At 32.4% G+C, this 17,870-nt stretch overlaps 1 protein-coding gene across 1 annotated transcript in view; it reads left to right on the top strand.

The window, feature by feature from the left end:
- Nucleotides 1-16,140, top strand: part of Nt5c (5' nucleotidase C) — a 52,688-nt gene extending 36,548 nt beyond the window's left edge. Inside the window, exons 9-14 of the mRNA XM_067265127.1 lie at nt 2,180-2,281; nt 2,353-2,437; nt 4,253-4,393; nt 4,462-4,548; nt 14,865-14,923; nt 15,553-16,140. Coding sequence (XP_067121228.1) covers nt 2,180-2,281; nt 2,353-2,437; nt 4,253-4,393; nt 4,462-4,548; nt 14,865-14,923; nt 15,553-15,757 — 679 coding nt within the window. The 3' untranslated portion in view covers nt 15,758-16,140. The remainder of the gene's footprint in view (nt 1-2,179; nt 2,282-2,352; nt 2,438-4,252; nt 4,394-4,461; nt 4,549-14,864; nt 14,924-15,552) is intronic.
- The last annotated feature ends 1,730 nt before the right edge of the window (nt 16,141-17,870 follow it).

The following is a 17,870-nucleotide window of genomic DNA, read 5'->3' as shown; positions in this document are numbered from 1 at the left end:
AAAACTTTTTTTACAGATGTCTCTATTAAACATTAGTCATGTGTTTCTTGACTTTCCAGTAAAGCTTTTTGATTGCAAAAATGGTTATATAAATCACTTTTTAGAATGCAAGGTACTATAATTTCATCCCTAACTTTCCAAATAGTTATTCACTTGTATAGTTAGCATAATCAAAATATAAAATGTTTTTACTTTATACACAAACATCATCACTAAACTTGATATATTATAAAACTACACACCAACCAATGCCGAATATTATCGGGCCAGAATTGGCTATAATATTAAGGTGATCAACCATCCTCATTTTGTAAGTTCTGTCCTCCCTCGAAAAGTGTCCTCCTTTTTGATATTTGAAGACTAATCTGTAAATCTTCCATATTTGATTGATACTGAGCCGATCCGTTCGATGTGATGTGTTTGTATTTGACATGACAGTTCATCAAGGCTTGGTACAGTGCAGCAAGACACGATTATAAAACGCATGGGCTCTGCACAGGAGACCTTGAGAGAGTGAGCTGCATGTAAATAGCTTTGTTTACTCATTACCAAAACACAACACGGCACAAACGCACACAGTAGAGATTATTATACTGTATTATTGTTGCAATGAATAAAATGTTTTTTATTTACAATATTTTTTCCTTCAATTTATGTGTGTCTTTTCATTGTAAAAAAGTTGGTCACAATAATAATAATAATAATAATAGCACCTTACTCTATCTTGTCTTAGTGTCAAATTGTCTTATAAGTTAATATTATAGCCGTTTCTACCTCGATAATATTTGGGCATTTGTTGGTGTGTAGTTTCTTTACTTTATTTTGACCTTTACCTAAATTCTATATCGGTAGTAATCTTTAGCTAAAGTTTACCCAGGTGGAATAAACTTTCAAGCAATGCTAATTTGGGGAAAAAACAGATCTGATATACATAATTCAGACCATAAAGCTACTCGGACAATGAGTCGTGCTGTGGAGCAATGACATGTCAAGAATATCTTCATTTTTTTAGAATGTGTTTTTGCCAGGCTTCTTTAAGTAATGTTGATAGCTTTTTTGATAGTGCTTTAAGAACACTAGAACTAAACCTTTTTAAAAAGTAATTTGCTTAAGATATTTTTGGAAACATGACAAACTAAACAGGTAAAACATTTATGCTTGAAACTAAAATTTTTTAGTCATTTTCATGTTAAGTTAATATAATAATCTTTATTCTAAGATTATCACCAAATGTTTTATTTCTGTTGCAAAAATTTTGTGTTTTTATTAAAATTCAAGAGGGGGGAAGTTGAGGTTTTATAATTTTTAGTTTACATGTAAATAGTCTCAAAAATCATTCTTTTTAAAATATCTGATCTCTGTGTAAACTTAAATCTTGCATTCTTGTCTAATGATTCTCCTAGTGTTTTTCTTAGCATTTTTAGTGTACTGCTTCTTTGCCAAACTAAGGACATAGGCTATTCTGAATGTTTCAAGCTGATACTAATTCACTTTCAACAAGACCATTTGAGTAATTAATTTAAGAAATATTCCAATGAATAATACTAAAATGCAAATGAAAATAGTGAGATCTAAAATTAGCATTTTTTTTCTTTTTATTTATCTAGAATAAGAAAGTTGTTAAAATGTTTTCAATGTTAAAGTGAAGAGACGATCTGAAGAAAATGGTTGAATTTAATTTTTTTTTTTAATTAAAGTTTCATGTGAATGGAGATCTGGCAAAAGTCTAATTGGTGATTTTACCAATCTTACTGTACTCATAATCTTCATTACACACACTATTATAAAGTATAAATCATAGATAAATGGATCATGGCTGGCCTGTCAGTTTTAACTGACTGTCTCATTTAATCAGTACACCTGAATAACATTAAGATCCAGACTAAACCTTCAAAATAAGATCTGGATCTGAGAAATTGAGTTCATAACAGTAATTTATTTTTACTTTTTAATTGGTTGTTGTATAAACAAAAATTAGATATCTAGTTAATAAGAATTCAGTTTAAAAAGTTTGTAGATTAGTTTGGCCAATTTACAAAAAATTAGTTTTGATGCTCTTGCATTTAGATATTTAGTACTTAAATTTGGGCATAGAAAAAGATCATAAATTTGGAACTTTAACAAATAAACTTACATTGTAAATGGTGACTATTAAAACATGACACTGTTATGTTTTTAGTGACTGTGGTATGAAATATATGATTGGACCAAACTGGAGAGAGATGTTTGAATTGGTTCTTGTTCAAGCTCGTAAACCAAAATTTTTCACCGATCAAAGAAGGTAATCTTGTTGCTTTCCTAGCTTCTAAAAATCTTAATATGTCATTTACTGTACAAATTCTTCTTTGAAAGACCAATAAGAATATATGATGAGACAACAAAAAGCCAACTTTGGGAGAAGATTACAAAGTTAGACAAAGGAAAGATTTACATTGAGGTAAAAATTAGGCACCTAAAGGAAATATTTTAAAATATGCATAATATTTAATAGATTAAATTGTAGTTTAAGCAGATTTAGTCTTAAACTAAGTTTATTTTTTATTGTTTACCCTATAATCATCTTCCAGTCAAGGTTTTTCATAATAGTATATCTAGTTATTTTCTTGTAATAATAAATTCAAAATTTAGCTGGTTTTGAATGCTAAAACTAATCTAAGTGAACCATTTTTACAATAGAAAAGCAAACACTAACATTATTACTAATGTTGACTGAGATCTTAATCTTCTGTTTTACCTCCTAGTTAATGGAATCTCTAAAGATGATGTACTTGTGGAAATACTCTTCCTATTACTACATATTGTCAACCAAAATTTGACATGACTTCTTGTACATTTGACAGGTCTAATGGTAATGCTTCTAAAAAATTTTTCCCATTTTAAATTTGTCTCGGCTCGTAGAATTCTAATCTGAAGAATGCATCTTTTTGTTGTGGCTGTGACCTGTCATTTTAGACTTGTATTGCTTATAGCAGTCTTAAGCTTATTCATCTCTGACTTTACATCAAAAATTTTTTTGAAAATTTATCTGAAATTTACTTCAAATCAGAAAACTAAAGACTGCTGCAGTTTCTTATTGTAAACTTAATCATGTTACACTTATCTAAACCCTAAGACATTTACAATTAGTTTAAAGCTTTTTTAGATAATTACCGTATATTTCTGCAGATAAGACGAGGTATAAATTTTCGTCAAAGTTTTATAGTTTTAGCATATATCTGTCCGATAAGACGACCCCCAAACTATCAACAGCCTATGAATTTAGTTTAGATTAGTGATCGTCATTTGGATGATTATAGTGTGTACGGAATTATGTCATATTTGTAATTTTTCAAATGAACAAATTTTATTTTCTTGCATCTGGCAGCACTGCCTTGCAATTGTTGCAAACATTTGCACTGATTCGGACATTCAGGTAATAACTTTTTGACTATTTTCAAAAACGCCATATGGGCTATTCTATTTTGTGGACATACCCTACTCTACTAGTAAATAATCATGGTTTGTCTGTTTTTTTATAATGGTTTTAATTTACAAAAAATTAATTGAAATTTATATATCTGTCCTATAAGACGACCCTAGATTTTGGGGGGAGGGGGCCTTTTTTTATGATTCAACTATCATTTTATCTGTGGAAATATACAGTAATTGAAACACAGTAAAAACTATATATTATTTCAATTAATGTTAACAGTATCTTACTATAGTGGTTGTCCATAAATTATGTCCAAATTTTTCTTGAAACTTTTACTCCCCCTCCTTCTGTTGTCCAAGTTTTCAAAACCTCTTCCCCTCTTTTGATGTCCAACAAAACTCAATCCCCCTTAAAACCTTAATAATAATTTATCATTACAATTATTATTATTATTCATACTGGATACACTCCTTGATGCAGGGAGCAAAACCTTTATTACCTTTATGATAAAGAATGATAGTTAAGTGGAAACAAAACGTACAGGAAATTTTGAAGTAAATATAATAAAATGTATAAAATTGTATAAAATTTAATGAAATAAACATGTCCACTGAAGCTCAACCCCCTCCCCCTTCCCTGACACTTTGTCCGATTTATCATAACCCCCTCCCTCCCTTCCAGTGTGGACGTCATTTATGGACAGCCCATACACAAAATCAGCTTACTTTATCTTGAAGTTGTACTATATTCTAATGTCTAATTTTCAGTTGCTCTAATACAAAATAATTTAAAGGAAAGTAAGTTTATGATATTTCTATAATTTATATATATAAAATTTAGGGAACACTGAAACAAATCCAGGACTTGACTGGCTGGTATGATAATTCAGTTCTTTATTTTGGAGATCAAATTTATAGTGATCTAGCAGATTTGACTCTTAACTATGGTTGGCGAACTGGTGCCATCATTTATGAACTAGAGGTAAGTTTTTAAAGTTTTGTTTTTTTTTTATTATTCTACAAACTGAACTTTTTTTGTATAATTTGTAGAATGAAATAACTATACTGAATAGTGAAGATTATCGTCATACTGTGAGTTGGTTATTGACTCTACAAAATCTTTTAGAAACAATGCAGGTAATTTTTGGCAAAATTAACGTGCACTTTTTGGGTTGCCATTTGAATGCAATCAACGTTTTATTATATTCCTTTAGTATTTGACAAATTTATGTAAAATGTTAATAATTACTACAATTACTTTTACTTGTTGCAAATTTTTAATTATCTGAGAGACTAAAAGTAGTAGTGTAATGCTGACCAAAATTTTAAAAATTTCTGTGTGTAATATTCAGGGCTGACCAAAGTCACAAGCAATATAGACTATTGCCAGGTTGCAGATATCTGGCATCACTTATCTAAGACAACTTTCCAAATATAAATGAGAAAATAAATAAACAGAATAGGGAAATTTTACTTTCAGATTTTCCTGAAAAATTGATTTTAATTTTATCACAGCAAATTAGGTAATTAAGAGAAAAAGAAAAGCAGTCAGTCAGAAGAAGCATCTGGGCTTCAGTGGGGAAGATAAATGGGATGAAGTGAGGTCATAAGGAAATTTAGAATATGTTTGTCTCCTGTTTTATATGATTAAGCTTATATCTAGCCGTTAATCATATTTATTGTGCAGACAAAACACTGCAATTTTCTATGAGATCACAAATCTTTAATCTGCTAAAAACCTGTGATTTATATGCAATTCAGCTGTAATTTTGTTTAGCTTTGTTTGCTATTTAGTGTTTGTAACAAATGTCTAAAGATAACTTGTAAATAGTGTAAATGGACATGCTCTTTTGACAAATAAGATTCATTTATAATAATGATGATCTGAAACTGATACTGTTGGAACTGTTTTCTTTTAGCTATCTGGTTATTGTAATACTTTCTTTATCTTTGTATACAGAAACTTTTTTTTATTTTGTATTTATTTCTCACTCAATTTATTCTGAATTTTGAACATTTCTCACTAAAAAACATAAATACCATGTTTTCTTGTAGCAATTGCCTGCTGCTAACAGGAATAACCCTATATTTCCTGTAATAATTAAAAGAAATACGGTAAAACTTCTCTAACTCAAAGCTCCGGGGGCAGGAAAAACTTTGAGTTACAGATGATGATTTGAGTTAGAGAATAATAGTGAAAAATGCCAATTCTGAACAGATTTGTATTGTTACCTCTCTTGCAATATGTAAAGAATCATTGATAGTTTTTTGTAATTCCTTTCAGCAAAATGTTCAATGTAACTAATGGAATCAGTTTTTCAAGTACACCTTTGTTGATATAAAGCAAGAGGTCCTCTCATTTTGGACTGGAAATATGGGTGTCAGTAGATACAACTGTCTGAAAATTCCTTGGAAATCTGATAGTTGCTTAGTGCATAATTATTTATTCTATCTATTTTCAACTTCCCTGACCTATCATTGTCAGGACACCATGGAAAAACTGACTTGTCGAAAATTTGAGTAAAGGAAATTAAAGTTGGAGACGTTAAATCCCTATTCTATTCCATTGAGACCTATTAGCTGCTTAATTTTCTTAAAGTTAAAGAAATGTTTGAGTTAGAGGTGTGTAGGGTTTTGAGGGGGAGACAATTATTGGACTATAAAAGTATTGGCAATGTAAGGAGAAAACACATTTCAAGAGATGCAAAACTAGTTAAATCAGAATGTTGTGATTATATATAAATTTGAATGGATAAGCTAAACAACCATTATCTGGCAAGAAAATGCAAAGCTACATGAAAACAAACATTTTCATCCATGTTGAACAGTCAGCCTGGTGACTGACTGACTTCAACACAGATGAAAACACTTTGTTTTCATGTAGTTTTGTATTTTCTTGCTAGATAGATATTGGTTGTGTAATGCTTATTTACATAGACCCAGTCTGAATACTTAAATTTGAATGACGCACTTAATATAGAAATTTATGGAATGAGTTTATATTACTGATATCAGAAACTGAATTAGTGTCATTATCAGTCAGCACTCACTTTCCTGACTTCAATATTGGAAAACATCATATTGATGATTTTATTATCACATAATCAACTACCACTAATATACCTATATTTAGGTCAATTGATGCAGTTCTTTCAGTGTAAAGAATACTTTGCATGGATGTATTTTTTTTTTATTAGAATATGAATGATTATTGTAGGAAATATGATAAACACCTTTTTAAAGTACAGTATCAAGTTTAGCTTGCCTGAGGACCACGATTCTGGGGCTGGCTCTGGTAAGTCATTGTCTTGGAAAGAACTCTGAAATTGCAGACACAATGACCAAAAATATAACTTTATCCACTTTTTCCAGCAGATAATTCTAAGAAAGATATCATCATAATAGAAATATGTAAACAGTTGTAACATTCTAAATAAAAAGAATTCTTAGATTCTAGTTCTGGAACACTTAAAGAATTAAGAATTCTTTGTGTTCAAATTTAACACAGGATTTTGAATGTGCTAAATTTTCAAAATCCTGTTTAAATTTGAATTTTGATCACCAAGTAACCTCTTCTGAAAACTTAGAATCTACTGATAGTAATACTGTACACTAAGTTTCATGTTTGTTGTTCCACTTAAGGCGTTGCCCAACTCCTCAATCTTTAGTAGTAAATAATAATAGAATCTTTCTTCTGATAACCTCTACAGACAAATTTGCATTTTCATTCAAAGATAAAGGTATAGTCTTGTCTGATCCTAACCAAAATTGAACTAGTTAGTCTAGACCAGTGTTTCTCAACTGCCGGTCCGCAGATGATTCTTGACCGGTCCGCGGAAAATTTTTACCACTCTGCGTTAAAAATTTTCTTATTCAAAAAAATAATGATTTAATAAATGAAAAATTTTATGGTGTATAAATGATAATAATGAGTAAATGATGATGATGATGATAATTTTACAATTTACTTCTGTAGTAGTTCTTTAATATATAGTAAAATGTTTTGTTAAAACACCACCGGTCCGCAAAATTTTTTTCACAAATTTTACCTGTCCGCGGGCCAAATGCTGGTCCAGACCAGCGTTTCTCAAACTTTTTGTTTGTTCAACTCAATATATTTCTTTGTAACAAACATTTAGGTTGCAGAACCGTAATACATAATTTAAAAAAAACCTGATAAGCTGGAGTCACTTTATACAATATAACAAATAGAAGTTATCAATAATGCATAATTTATGTGTAGAAATGTACTCAATGTTACATTTTATTAAGAGTGATTTGATTCAGGCCAATTTCAACCTGTAACAAATAACTTACTTCAATTTCAGTTTTCATTTTTGATATTTAAATATTATAAATGAAGACTGTAAATAAAACAGTTTCAAAAATATTCAGAAGTATTTTACTTTGGGAAAAAAAACTTGCTCATTAAGTTTGAAAAATATTAAAAGTTTTTTTTTAAATGTAGTTTTCAGATTATAGACTCTAGTATACCTTTTAAACACAGCCGTTTATTGCTAATATTCGAACGTTTTCGGTTATTTTTAATAACCTTTTCAAGAACAGTTACATTCGAATGCGGTCGTAAAAATTTGAACAAGTCGCCAATCGTAAACGAGCTTTTGAAATGGTTCTATTCGCGATCTCCTAACGGGAGGTTTACAAGCCAAAAAAATTATAAAAATATATCCTTAACTGATTCCTCAGCTTGTCCGTTGTTATACGTATTATATTAGTATAACACCCATAAGCAATTTCCTTGCCTGTTATAATGAATATCGCGTTCGTATATAAATCTGCTGTCGCCGGTTTTCTTATCTGGCGCTACCTTTCCTGCGCTACACCACGCTGTTTCTCCGTGCCGATGAGATCTTGCTGGCTTCCCTAAAGTTAATAGCCTGTCCTTTGTAGCTGGTTTTGAAGATATTCCATGCTTCCGCATACTTTAGATGTTTTTTGCTGTAAACTTTTTGTATGAGCTTTGCTTTATCCCAATCTGCCTTTACTTCTTGTTGGTCTGCCAGAATATACGTTGCCAGGGCGGTGTTAGGATGTTCGAGTCTTATGTCTCTTTGGTGCTCGGTAAGTCTTTCTTTAAGGGATCTTCCTGTTGCTCCCACGTAGTATAATTCGTTTTGTCTGTTATCTATTACCGGGATTTTGTACACCCCTGGATTGAGGTGTAGGTTCAGTACGTCTTTGTCGGCTCTTAGCAGTTGATATATTGTCGGGTTCCTTTTGTATACTATTGTTGGAAAAATAAATTTTCTACATTTTCATGATCTGTCCATAGGTGGCAACACCGATCGTTTTGCTGTGAGCTCCCTCTTTTTTTTTTCCGCCCTTTTTGTTCTCTCTTCAGATGTGTGAAGTTGTAGTGTTCCTTCTTTTGTGTAAATTAAAGTTTTTTGTTAGTTATAACAGTGTCTGTTGCAAATTTAATCATCCAGTTTCAACAGGTTATGGGCCCAGATCGCTTTAACTGTGCGATGGAACTTTCTAGACTTCACATTGGATATTTAGAAGGCAAGTCTAACTGGTCGACTTGGAAATATAAAATTTGCATCGTGTTAAGGAGTATTCCTGGTGCAATGGACGTTGTTGAAGGAAAAATTTCGAAACCGGAAGAATTAGATTCCGACGCTTCAAAGGAAGAAAGAACAAGGTATGAGAAAGAACTATTAAATTTTACTAATTACGACAGTAGTGCCTTGTTAGTTCTAACTTGCAATTTGTCTGAAGAAACCTTAAAGAAAGTCATGCGTTTTACGACAGCACGAGGCGTCTGGTTAGAATTACATAGATTATTTGAAGGCGTCTGTGAGGACAAGGCTTACGATCTTTGTATGAGATTTTTTGGTTATAAACGTCAAGTTGGAGATGATATGGCCAGCCATTTATCAAAACTAAAAAACATTTGGAATGATTTGAATGTAGAATTGACAAAAGACAAAGGAATGGAAAAGTTGCCAGATTTATTGTTAATTTGTAAAGTCTTAGATACTTTACCTGACGACTATTTTTCATTTAAGTCAAGCTGGCTTCTTATTTTAAGAAAAGATCGTACTATAGATAATTTAACTGTTCAGTTGTGCTCGCATGAAAGAGCTTTAGTTTGTAAGGACAATGAGAATGAAAATCAGGAGGTCTTAGTTACTAACACAAGTAAGAAGCTGTTCAAATCTAAACCAACGGGAAAGTCTAGTTCAGATATAGTTTGTCACTATTGTCACAGATCTGGTCATAAAATAAAGTATTGTTTTAAAAGAAAAGCAGATAGTAAAACTAAACAAGAAAGTAAAGAGTTTTCTGCGGGATATTGTAGAGATAATAATTGTAATATGACTCTCTTGACAATTATGTCGAATATAGTACTTAGTGAAAATGATAAAGACTGTTGGTATGTGGACAATGGAGCTACTAGTCATACTACCTATCAACGAAATTTGTTTTGTGATTTTGAGCACTTCAAAGATCCACATTCAGTTACCACAGCTAATGGAGATAAAATATCTGCAATAGGTAAAGGAACAATTGAAGTAGAAGCATATGTGGACAATACATGGAATAAAATTACATTATGTAATGTTTGGCTTGTACCGGATCTTAAGAAAAATTTATTTTCAATGTTAGCGGCTCAAGATCGTCATCACTCCAGTTTATTTATATCAAAGGCTGAAGAATGTAAATTAAAAGTTGATGGACGCGTAATAATAACTGGTAAACGTAGCCGACATGGAGGTCTTTTTAAGCTTAATTTAAGAAGTGTAACATGTAGTAAGCCATGTGAGGTAAATGCAGTTACTAAGTCAAATTTATTACAGATTTATCACGAGAGGCTGGGTCACCAAGACAAGAGACATGTGAAAACAATTGTAGAGCGAGAACTTGGTGTTAAAGTCCACTTAGATAATGAAATATGTGAAGGATGTGTTTATGGCAAATCTCATAGATTAAAGTTTGGAACACGTCCACGTGCTACAAAACCGGGTGAACTGATACATACGGATGTATGCGGACCGTTTGAACCATCTATGTCTGGTTATAGATACTTTGTTTTATTTAAAGATGATTTTTCAAGAATTCGATTTATCTATTTTATTAAGAAAAAGTCTGAAGTGTCTGAAAAGCTAAAACAGATGATAACTGAAGTTAAAGTTACTGGACATACAGTCAAAGAAATTCTGAGTGATAATGGCAGAGAATTTGATAATGCTATTGTTAGAAAAATTCTACAGAAAAATGGAATAAGACAACGATTGACTATGCCATATACTCCAGAACAGAATGGCTGCTGTGAACGTGAAAATAGAACAATAGTCGAGGCAGCAAGGTCCTTAATGTATACTAATAAAACTTTCACTCAAAAGCTATGGGCTGAGTTAGTAAATACTGCAACCTATATCCTAAATAGAACAAGTCCATCAAGTATTGAAGGTAAATCGCCATTTGAACTGTGGTTTAATAAAAAACCAAATATTAAACACTTGAGAATTATTGGAAGGTACCTGCTATGCCCATGTACCCAAACAACTAAGAAAAAAATGGGAGAAGAAAGCACAGAAAGGTATCTTGATAGGATATGATAATGATAATGGTTATCGCATTTGGGACAAAGAAAATAACAAGCTCATTCGTTCGAGAGATGTCACTTTTCAAGAAGAATCCTTGATAGTTAGAAATGATAACTTGAATATACCTCATCCAGAAATAATCATGAAGCCTGATAGCTTACAAGAAGACGATAGTTATCTGAATGCTGAAAAAGAAGATTTGAGTTTCCAAGATGAAGTTCAGAGCAAAGAGGCAACACAACAAATGACTCTACGGGATCGTTCAGAGCTTATACGTCCCAGAAGATTTGATGACTATGTTATGTCAGCGATCTCAAATGCTTTTGAAGATCCGAATACTTATACAGAGGCAATTACTTGTGAAAACCGAGAGAAATGGTTAAGTGCTATGAATTGTGAAATAAAATCCTTAAAAGATAATGAGACATGGACCCTTGAAGAGTTACCAGATGGAAGAAAAGCAATTCCATGCAAATGGGTATTTAAAACAAAGACCAATCCAGATGGTTCAATAGACAAGTTTAAGGCAAGACTGGTAGCGAAGGGATTCTCTCAGAGAAAAGGAAAGGATTTTGATCAAACATTCAGTCCTGTTGCTAAGTTAGGAACAATTAGAGCACTTTTAAGTGTTGCAGCAAATGAAAATATGTCTCTGACACAATTTGATGTCTCAACAGCTTTCCTATATGGTAAAATAGACGAGGACATTTACATGGAGCAGCCAGAGGGGTTTAGTGATAGTACAAATAGAGTCTGTAAGTTAAAACGAAGTCTTTATGGACTTAAACAAGCTTCACGATGTTGGAACAAGAGATTTGGAGACTATCTTTTGAAATTGGGTTTCCAAAGAAGTAATGCAGATCCTTGCCTGTACATAAGAAAAAGAGGTCCGAATAAACTTTTGCTAGCCTTATATGTAGATGATGGTTTAGTGGTGGCAACAGATCCTCAGGAATCAGCAGAGTTTATAGAGCAATTAAAAGGTGAGTTCAAGATTGTCTCTAGACCTGCTACCTATTTCTTAGGTTTAGAAATTCACAGACAAAGTGACGGATCAATTTTTGTAAATCAAAGGTCTTATACTGAAAGAATTCTTAAGCGTTTTGGCATGCAAGATTGCAGACCTGTATCAACGCCAATAATTAATGAAAGCAATAAATCAGGGAAAGTAGGTTCCTGTGAGAATAATGAACACACAGAGGATAAACCATATCGTCAAGCAGTAGGTGCTCTTATGTACCTGATGGTTGGTACACGCCCTGATATTGGTTATGCAGTGGGAGTTGCTTCAAGATCACTTGAAACTTATAATAATGAAAATTGGATAAGTGTTAAAAGGATTTTCCGTTATCTAAAAGGTACACTTGATTATGGAATACTTTATAAGAAAGGATATAAGAAGGGCATCCTTGAGGCATATAGTGATGCTGATCATGGTGGAGATTTGGTGACTGGACGTTCTACTTCCGGAGTTGCCTGCATTTATTCTGGCGGAGCAATCACTTGGCTCAGTCAGAGACAAAACTCAGTCGCAATATCTACCACAGAAGCAGAAGTGGTGGCTGCAAGTGAAGCAGCACGAGAAATAGTATGGCTAAAGCGGCTGTTAAGGGATATTACAGAACTCAAAGAGCCTCCTGAATTACAAATTGATAATGAAGCCGCAATAAGACTGGCGCAAAATCCAGAATATCATCGCCGCACTAAACACATTAAAACGAGACATTTTTTGTACGCGAACTTGTTACAGATGGAACCATTATGGTAAGGAAAGTAACCACAGAGTTCCAGGTGGCTGACGTACTGACAAAGCCTCTTCAGAAACAGAGACTAGAATTACTTCGTAGAAAAATGGGTATTCAACATCAGCAGATCATTCAATGAGGGAAAGTGTTGGAAAAATAAATTTTCTACATTTTCATGATCTGTCCATAGGTGGCAACACCGATCGTTTTGCTGTGAGCTCCCTCTTTTTTTTTTCCCGCCGTTTTTGTTCTCTCTTCAGATGTGTGAAGTTGTAGTGTTCCTTCCTTCTTGTGTAAATTAAAGTTTTTTGTTAGTTATAACAGTGTCTGTTGCAAATTTAATCATCCAGTTTCAACAACTATTTTTTTGTTTGTGGCCACCCAGAGCAAATTTGAACACGATTGGCGACGTGTTCAAATTTTTACGACCGCATTCGAATGTAACTGTACTTGAGAAAGGTTATTAAAAATAACCGAAAACGTTCGAATATTAGCAATAAACTGCTGTGTTTTTAAAAGGTATACTAGAGTCTATAGTGCAAATCTACGCAGTCTTTGAAGAGTATATAGTTTGTAGTTTTCAGATTGTAAGGTGGTTTTGTCAGTTTCATTTTGTGTATACATAAATTAATTTATTGATCTACTTGAGCCAAAATTCATCTGTTATATAACAAATTATAAAAAAATAAATATGACAACAACCAAAATCTCTAAATATGTAAAATTACTTGTCTTGACTGAGTGATTCATCATCACCACCCAGAGCAAACCGCTGAACCTAGAGGTGAAATTTGGTACACAGTTTGGGTATGTCATGAAAACACACTAAGAAGGGATTTTTCGAAATTTTTCCGCTGAGGGAGAGTATTAAGGCTTAACCCAAAGAACTGTTTCTTCTGTACTACTATAGATGCGATTTTTGTTGTTTTCAACTACGTTTAGTCTTTCATAAAGTACTTAGGTATATTAACTTGATAACATTTTAGATATTGTTATAAATATTTTTATATATTTCGATTTTTTTAACCGAATATTCAAACCGTTTTAAATTCGAATTTGTTATCGCATATTTGTTCGATTATAGAACTATCGTAAACGTTCCAGAAAATTGATCAAATTGAAAAGTTTGTTTTGATTCTCAGTAATTCTCATCATTCTCAGTGGTAGGTGTTATATAACAATTACTATGGTTGTTGAAATACTGAATATGAAAGGTGTTTGCTTGCAAAATCCGTGCGGGCAAAGTTGCAGGTAACAGCTAGTTTTGAATAAACAAGGAAATATTTTCAAAATCATTGCAACTTAAATGGCTTACCTTACATACAATGATTTTTTATTTTTGTTGTTATTAAAAACAGAAAAGAGAAATTTTATGTATGAGAATATTTCAATAATAAAAGTACAGTATAGCATAGATTATCCGACCCCCGATTAATCGACTTATCGGTTAACCGACCGCGTTCTAGTCGGCAAATTCAAATGTCCGCTAGTGATGTGGCACTACAATATTTGGTTATGTCTTGGCTACTTTAATATTATTTTTGTTAAATTTTTGCATGTTTTAGCTGGCAGCACTGGCTCGACCATGAAAGGGGGCTAGTATTTAAACCAGGCCTAATACACTATACTAATAATGTATTTTTTCATACTTTTCGGTTATCCGACCAACCCCAGCCCCCAATTAAGTCGGATAATCGATGCTCTACTGTATTACCATCTTCTGCAGAAATACTTGTATCGGTTCACAACCCATTAAAATTTTAACTTAGAACAGTGTTTCTTAAACTATGTAACATTAGGACATTATCCCAACTTCTTCTAATTCCCGAAGTTTCATTTTGTTTGTATTTTGAATAATTAAAAATCAGATTTTAATTACGAACAATTTATTTGCAGTTTTTCCTGGTAAAACTAAATTTGACATAAGTTTGAAAAATTACATCTAGTCAAAGTTTTTTTTTTAATTAAATTAGTTGTTGACAACTTTTGTTATGAATAAAGTTCTTATGGGGGAGGAAAATCAATCCATAATTTTTTTCAAAATTTACATGACATCAGCTATTTCATCCTTTTTACCAACTCCTATTCCTTCAACTAATCTTGAATAAGTGAATTTAACTCTTTTAACTTCTAGGATTACGAAGACAGCGAAGCTATAATTGCAGATCTACTTAAGGAAAGAGATGAGCTCAGGTAAGATTTAACGTGTGCGGATATGTCTCGTGTATAAAATTCGATAATTTTATCAAAACATGCTAAATATTCTCAAACTATTTTGTTTTTTTAGATATAATTTGCCATCTCATAGTTATTCAGACATTTCAAAAACTTCAGTTTACAATAAAGCCTTAAAAAATGTAGACAAAAACATTTATAATTATTAATTTTTATTTTAAACAACTTCAATTGATTAAATCGGCAAAAACTGCTGATTTAATTGACCCCCTTTGACTTTGAAAGAAAAATTAAATAAAACTGTCAGCAGTTTTGAGTAATGACCAGTTTTCTTTCCCCCCCCTTTAAACCTTCAGACCTTAAAGAATGCAATCTTCTGTTCCCACTTCATAAATGTCTGGGGGACGAAAAAAATCTTAAAATAACACTCAACTTACAGGTTTATAAATTTAATTCTTAGAATAAATTTTATAACCAATTCGTGAAGTGTTAAAATCAAAAAGAAAACCATAGATTTTTATTATGATAAAAACGAATCCAAATCTGCTTACCCTTCAGGCAAATTTATTAAATATGATAACCAGTCTCAAGGTTTCGACTGGTGAAATTTGATTTTTCGGTAATTTAATTTGATTTTTTTTTTTCAGGATGAAAACCAAATCCCATTTCAATCCCCAATTTGGAAGCATCTTCCGAACGCATCACAACCCTACTTACTTCTCCCGTCGCCTCTTCAGATATTCCGACGTCTACATGTCTCACGTCACCAATCTTCTCAACTTCTCTCTCAATCACGTCTTCTATCCTCGCAGAGGAGCGCTTCCTCACGAGTGTAAAATTCCCTACATTTAAAAATCACTTCGTTTTCTTCTAGAAGGGAAAAATGAATCTAGATAGACGGAAATTTTATTGTAGAGAGACCGACACCGTTTATTTTCTAGATGCGATGATTTATAAACATTGTACGGTGCGAAGATAGTTTCTTAAAATCGTGGCTAGGATAGGAAAAAAAGATTAGAAGAAAATACTCAAAATTCGGATGGCCGCCATGTTTTTGGGGTTTTATTTTTTGATCTTTTTTTTTTAAATTCTATTTAAAGCGGAGTTAATTAACAGATTAATACAAATTATTTATTAATTCTTTATCGTGGAACGAATTTTTACAAATTTGCAATAGTGTTGTTGTTGTTGTATAATTCGTGTTTTTAAAATTAGTACAGTTTACAAATAAAAACCGTTTTTCTTAAATTTTGAGTAAGGTGTACAGATTTTATTAAAAAACCAAACACAATACAGTTATACACATCACTGATGCCGCAAAAGGCACCAAAGGGGGGGCAAGTCAAATTTAAAATTTGAATAATTACCTTTTTAACACGTGAAAAGGCAATTATGTTGTGTGCCCATTAACACTGCCTTTAGTGCAACACAGATTGCTTTGTGCGCCCATTAACACACAAAAATTTGTGTTAATGGAGGGACGTCGACTTTCCAGGAGCTTTGAAATAATTACAAATCAACGAGTTTTTAATGTTTTGGGTTTGCCCCCCCTCTGCGGAGGCCCCTGCCCCGAAGGTCTCCCGCAAAGACCACTTTATACGGAGATAAACGCGCAAATTCTGTGCCCGTCTGTTTGTTCGTTCGCGCTGTAAACACTCGTTAATTGCTGAACTTCCTCTTAGTTTTAAATAGTAACTTACTTTTTTTTTCTAGAATAACCTTTTTGCCAAGTTTAACTAGGGCCAAAATCTGTTTGTTGACAATTTTAGCCCGACTTCTCGCCGTATTTTACTTTCCATAACGTGTTTTCCCGCTTATCCGTACGACACGTTGTTATTATTATTATTATTAACTTTCAGGTTTTCAACGCGAGTTCAAGGTTAATCTAATTCCTATCCTTGAAAGTAAAGTCGTCGGCCTAATTACTCTTTATGCAGTGTTTTTTTAGGTTATCGCACCTTACAGAAAACTATATAAAGAAATTTCCAGCACTAACCTTGAATCGGCGGGATTTTTGAGGGAGAGGGGAAATTAACAGGCCTTTTTTTAGAAGGGGCATCTAGAAATTACCGATTGCGTACAGAGTATTCTATTTTTGCGTGTGTTTACTTCTATTTTCATCCTTATCGAGAGATAAAAATAGAAAGGTTATCTGCAAGGATTCTGTTTTTGATAATGTCGGATCCAAGAGCAAAGCTCAAGTTGTTTTTTGAAACTTTGTTCGATGCTAAAAATTATTATTTTCTAATTTCGAAATTGTAGAACTTGAGGGCGACTCGAAACCTGATTTTAAGCTAAATAAAGTAAAATCTCTGCTAAATATGCACGATTGTGACTCGAGTTTTTACCGCCGGTGAATGGAAAACTGGTTTTTTCAAATTTTGTAGCTTCACCCCCCCCCCTCTCTCTTTAGTTTCTATTAAATGTAGCATTATAGTAACAATTTAATTAAAAGAATTAACTCTAAAATCTTTAGACTGCAAAATTCTCGCTTTCTAAATGACTTCATCCGTAGAAGTGCAGTTGGGGTGTCTTCTATATTCCACATTTTCGGTTTCCTCGCAAAAAAGAATGGACGCGTTGGGTTGTTCGATTGCATTCGTTTTAAAGACGAGTGTTGTTTTTCTCTTAATTATTAGAAAATTAAACTTGACCTGACGAGAATTACGTAATTGCAAGTATTACAAATAATTTAAGTGCATATGATGCAATTTAGTTACAAAGAACTTGAATAATCGGTTTTTAATTTATTATTAATATATACAAAAAAAAAAACAGTTACTTCGTAGCACAAATCATAAGATCGTCCGTCATTAATTAGATTGCACGATTAATTATGACGTTGTTATAACGCAAATTAACTGCGCGGAACATCTAACGTAAACAGAATTCTAATCCTCCATTTTATCTATAAAAAAAAATATTTTTTTTAAATTGTTTTTTTCCCCGTTATTTTCGTTTCTCG

The sequence above is a fragment of the Centruroides vittatus genome, unplaced genomic scaffold (assembly GCF_030686945.1).
Source record: "Centruroides vittatus isolate TY-2023 unplaced genomic scaffold, ASM3068694v2 contig_2104, whole genome shotgun sequence".
In the NCBI taxonomy this organism is placed as follows: domain Eukaryota; kingdom Metazoa; phylum Arthropoda; class Arachnida; order Scorpiones; family Buthidae; genus Centruroides; species Centruroides vittatus.
Note: the sequence above shows the minus strand (reverse complement) of the source record. Positions and strands in the feature narration are given on the sequence as shown.